At 50.7% G+C, this 5,268-nt stretch overlaps 1 protein-coding gene across 1 annotated transcript in view; it reads right to left on the minus strand.

Annotated features, from left to right (window-relative positions):
- LOC122551357 (aryl hydrocarbon receptor-like) overlaps nucleotides 1-5,268 on the minus strand; it is a 163,061-nt gene that overhangs the window by 9,577 nt on the left and 148,216 nt on the right. Inside the window, exons 9-10 of the mRNA XM_043693099.1 lie at nucleotides 4,272-4,413; nucleotides 1,002-2,418 (exon numbers count right to left, since the gene is read on the minus strand). Of these exons, the coding sequence (XP_043549034.1) occupies nucleotides 1,002-2,418; nucleotides 4,272-4,413 (1,559 nt within the window). The remainder of the gene's footprint in view (nucleotides 1-1,001; nucleotides 2,419-4,271; nucleotides 4,414-5,268) is intronic.

Here is a 5,268-nt window from a genome sequence, read left to right on the forward strand (position 1 = left end):
CTATCTCTTATAACCTTTTCCAATACTTACCAACAACTGAAGGGAGACTCACTGGTCTGTAATTACAAGGGTTGTCTCTACTACCCTTTTAGAACAAGGGGACCACATTTGCTATCCTCCAGTCCTCACGCACTATTCCTGTAGACAATGATGATTTGAAGATCAATGCCAAAGGCTCGGCAATCTCTTCCCTTGCTTCCCAGAGGATCTTAGGATAGATCCCATCCGGCCCAGGGGACCTGTCTATTTTCACACTCTGCAGTATTTCTAATACCTCTTCTTTGTGAACCTCAATCTCTTCTAGTCTAGATGCAAGTATCTCTGTATCTTCCTCGCCAACATTTCCTTTTCTAGAGTGAATACTGTCGAAAAATATTCATTTAGTGCTTCCCCTATCTCCTCTGACTCCACACACAACTTTCCACTATTATCCCTGATTGGCCCTAATTTAACTCTCGTCATTCTTTTATTCCTGACATACCTATGGAAAGCCTTAGGGTTAACCCTGATCCTATCCACCAACAACTTCTCATGTCTCCTCCTGGCTCTTCTGAGCTCTCTTTTTAGGTCTTTCCTGACTTCCTTGTAACCCTCAAGCGCCCTAACTGAGTTTTCACATTTTGTCCTAACACAAGCCTCCTTCTTCTTCTTGACCAGGGATTCCACTTCCTCACGCGTTCTATATCTTCCTCCCTGCCTGACAGGTATATACTTATCTAGGACACACAGGAGCTTTTCCTTGAATAAGCTCCACATTTTTAATGTGCTCATCCCCTGCAGTTTCATTCCCCATTCTACGCTTCCAAAATCTTTCCTAATTGCATCGTAATTTCCCTTCCCCCAGCTGTAACTCTTGCTCGGTGGAGTACACCTATCCCTTTCCCTCACTAAAGTAAACCTGACAGAATTGTGATCGCTGTCTCCAAAGTGCATCATGTTCCTTTTCAAACAGACTTATGTCAATAGGATTGCAAGCCAAGTACAGATTGGAGTTAGGTTACCTTCTGGGAATTGTCCTGAGGTCTCAAAGCTGGGAAACATCCGTAAGGATCCACTGTGAGCGTGTGTTGCTCTGGACACAGGTCCACGAATGGGTTGCTGGAAGGATTTAGTGGCTGATACTGGCAGAGAGGTATCTCCTGAGCCTGCTGCTTCTCTGGGAAGGTACTATATGTGGACGATGTGGCAAGGAAGCTATGGTAATGGCCATCGTCGCCTGTTCCGTCATTCATCGTGAACTCCATACAAGGTGCCCCAGTCACGTGGGAATCTGTGCTTGGAGTGATCCCACTTGGACATGTGGACAGCAGCTGCTGATAAGAAGTCAGGCCCTGACCGTAACCAAGGAGATGATCCAGTTTGTCCTCCACCGGTTGATCAACTGCCGACTGGCGATGGTAATCCAACAACTGGGTGTTAGCCGGGCTACGGGAGAGCATGCTGTCGGCCAAGGGCAGCTGTTGGTGGGGTTTTGGTTTAAACGGGCAGTGCGTGTGCAGATGCCCCTTCAGCTGCTGATGGCTGGGTCCCTCCTGGCTCACCTGAGGCTGCCCGTCACTGACTGGGAAACACTGAGCCAAGGCCTGGTTGCTCTGGTGGGTCAGCAGCAGGAGGTCTTGTTGCTGTGTTATTGGGGTGTTATTGGATTGGAGGGAGTGCTGTTGTCGATGGAAATGTTGGGGGGGATACGGGGCCTCATCGCCAAGGGCTTTGCGGGAATATGTCAAAGGGCTCGCGGGCGCAGCCTGGGAAAACCCGGGAGTCGGGAATGGTCGCTGGGCTCCAGGCAGCTCCTGGTCGTTCTTACTCACAATCGAGTGGTGGACGTAGGACAGAATTTCCCCGTTTGTCCAGGCGTCGCTCAGCGGCGGGATGTGTCCCGGATCTGTGTCCAACGTCACCGTCCTCTCATCGAACAGGAGGAGCTGCAGCTCGTCTGCACCAAGCCCGAGGTTTGCCAGTGCATTGAACAACTCGCTGTTCAGACAACCGTCCTCACCAGGCGGCTCGAGGAAGTCCAATGTGGACAGCAGGGGGTCGAGGTGCCCGGCGTTAACCCCCTGCTGACTCACCTCACTGGCATCACCCGCAAGCCACTGCCAGTCGCCTCCAGCTGTGCCGATGGGCTCGCTGCCCTGGGGGTGCCTGGGATCTGGCGCAGGATGGCAAATGTACACGGACTCGTCCTGGCACATCATGGCGCCCAGAAGGGAGCTGGGGTCCACGTTCCTCTGGCCCTTCTTGGCCCTACCAGCTGAGTCCCTCCTGCCCCTGCCACCTCTCCCTTTGGCAACCTCAGGGTCAGGAGGCACACCCGGGACAGAGCAGGCAGCCTGGTAGAGCAGCGCCTCTCCCGTGGCGAAGGTGAACGGTAGATGGAGGGAGCGTTTCCGGAGCTCCTCCCCTCCTTCTTCATCTCTGCGGAGTGAGACCAAAATCAGTCACTTTGCCGTCGTAGATAAATATCACAGTGGCACTACACCAACCCCCCCTCTCCCCCCCCCCCAACTGCCCCGGGGCTTCAGGTGGAGGAATTGGTTTCATATTTCTCTCAGGGCATTGTGGTGCATGTGGAATTCTCTTGCCCAGAAAGCCGGGGCAACATGGAGGCTGGGCTATCGGGTACTGTTAAGGTGAGTTAGAGAGGTTCTTGATTTTTAACAGGGCACTCAAAGGGTGTCGGGGTAAGTGGAGTTGATCCGTCGTAACCTTTTCAAATGGTGGAGGGGTGCAAAGGCCTTTTCCTGCTCCTGATGTATGTGCTCGGCCATATTTGGAAAACGACAAGGCAAGAGCTCCAGCTAGATAAACCCAGTAACCAAGGGATTATTGCAAGTCGCTTCAGTGCCCCTGACAGGGTGGGGCGAGATCATCAGCTGAGATTGTCCATCCAGCTCGATCCATTCCCCACACCCCACCTCAGGAGAGCTCATCTGTGCTCCTTCCAGGGCTGGTACAATGACAATATTGAAAAGGCATCTGGACAGGTTCATGATTAGAAATGGTTTAGCTGAATACGGTACTAGATTAGTTTAGGATATCTGGTCGGCATGGACGAGTTGGACCGAAGGGTCTCTCTCTTTGCTATACATCGCTCTCACTCTAATGGCTTGTTATCTGTGTTTCCGTGAGGAAAGAAGTGACCATTTGCAAAGACGCTGAGCATGTCCTCAGCTGATAAACTAGCATCAGTTCAGCTTTGTGGAAGGCAAGCACCTGAGAGCAAAAGGAATGTTCTTCAAGTCATCCACTGAGCATTCTCAGGGCTAGGGAAGAAGGAGGGGGGCAATAAGGGATGTGACACACCAGGAGCAGGGTGCTTTCCTGTTTCAGGGCAGGGTTCTACCTGATCCTCTGACCCTCTTTCCAGAAATTCCTCGCTATTTTCGGGACAGATTTCCACCCTCATGAGGGAGCCCACCATTGTAAAGCAGGAATTCTAACCTGATCAGTATAGGCAGCATGGGACAGATGATAGACATCCAGAGATAGCAGCCTTTCAGCAGCTGAGTGTGTGGGTTTGAATGCATGTTACAAACCCCGCCCCCCCCCCCCTCCCTCCTTCCATTAGGGGAACAACGTAGATAAATCCACTGGGGAATCTGGACCCTGCACCTTCAAACTTCCCCACTCTTAGCCGGAATATGGGATAGCAACGAGCAACGGCAACAAGACTGGGGAGGGGTGGTGGTGGAGTTGCATTTCTGTAAAGAGCTAGGAACTGTATGTGGTGTCATTGTTCCATGGGGCCAGATTCATGACTGCACTGGAGTGTCAGTTTCTGTGTCGCACAACACCAGCCGAAGTCATCTAGCCAGCCCTCATGGCAAGTTACAATGTAACTAAGGGCTCTCATCTCGCCACACCTAGAAGTGTGATTATTTCAAATCTTTCATGAGCCAAAACTCATGACCTCCCTCACTCAGGGAGACTGGAACATGGAGGAGAAATCCCTCCCTCAGCCTGCAAACAAAATAAAAACTGAAATTTTCCATCAGGCACAGATTTCAATAAAAGCTTCCGGAAGGCTTTATAATCCAGGGCCCCTCAGTCTCCAAGACACTGGGTGTTTTCACAGCTTTAATCAACCCCTTAGGCCATCTACTCGCAAAGGATTTGAACATGGGCAGTGCACTCACTGCTCGATATTAAAAGTAGGAGGGATCATGTCATTTCAAAACTAGAGAAGGAGAGTACAATGCTGAAAACAAACAGTACCAAAGGAAGGGCGACAGAGTTGGATTGAACAACCTTACAGTCAGATCACTCACACCAGGGGCCTCTGCGTCGCGATGATATAATCCGGTCTCCCATTTTTGTACACCAGCCTCGCATTTGCTTGAACCCAGGCCCATCGGTTGTCCTTAGTGAGCAGTCGGAAGACAGTCAGGCCACTCTCTCCTGTTTTAATCACTGAAACCCAAACAGAAGCGAGTGTGAGCTCAGCCAGTCTGGCCAAATGACCCCTAATAGGCAGGATACCGTGGTAATCACTCCTCACCATTCAGGCCTGCAAGGTCATGATTTAATCCTTGCTGCATTCAGATTCCTTGACAAGGCACTCATCGCTCACATGCTACTGACCCTAGATTCAGAGGAGTCTGGGAACCGTCAATATAACAGGCTGAGTTCAGAAATATACCCAACCACGAATGGAAAATGTATCAATGATGGACTGGACTGGAGTGGCGATGGCAGTCCTACAATTTTGAGTGATTCCATTGGCTGGAAAATCTCCCTTTGATACTAATTTCGCATCAGAGAGTGGCGGGAGCTGGGCGGAAGTGAAGGCAGAGCGCAAAGCCAATCGGGAAGGTAAGTGATTGTTACTTGAGTGGGTGTGTTCTAGACCCCAGGTCCTACAAAGTAGGGCCTCTCTCCTCTAACCTAAATTAAAAGTCCACAGACTTGCCCCAAAAAGAGGGTCCAAGGAAGTTCCTGTGGATTGAAGAGTGAGGCTTTAGCTCAGGAGTCTTCAGCAAGGGGGTTGAGTGAAGTGATTATGCCACAGTTGAAGAGGGTGAAGCCATGACTGCCCAACCTAAATTAAAAGTCCACAGACTTGCCCCAAAAAGAGGGTCCAAGGAAGTTCCTGTGGATTGAAGAGTGAGGCTTTAGCTCAGGAGTCTTCAGCAAGGGGGTTGAGTGAAGTGATTATGCCACAGTTGAAGAGGGTGAAGCCATGACTGCCCAGCTGGTTCAGTGTGCTACGTGCTTGATGTGGGAGGTCAATGACTCTGGTGTGTCTGGCTCGTATAAGTGTGGAAA

This window comes from Chiloscyllium plagiosum, chromosome 7 (genome assembly GCF_004010195.1).
Source record: "Chiloscyllium plagiosum isolate BGI_BamShark_2017 chromosome 7, ASM401019v2, whole genome shotgun sequence".
Lineage (NCBI taxonomy): Eukaryota > Metazoa > Chordata > Chondrichthyes > Orectolobiformes > Hemiscylliidae > Chiloscyllium > Chiloscyllium plagiosum.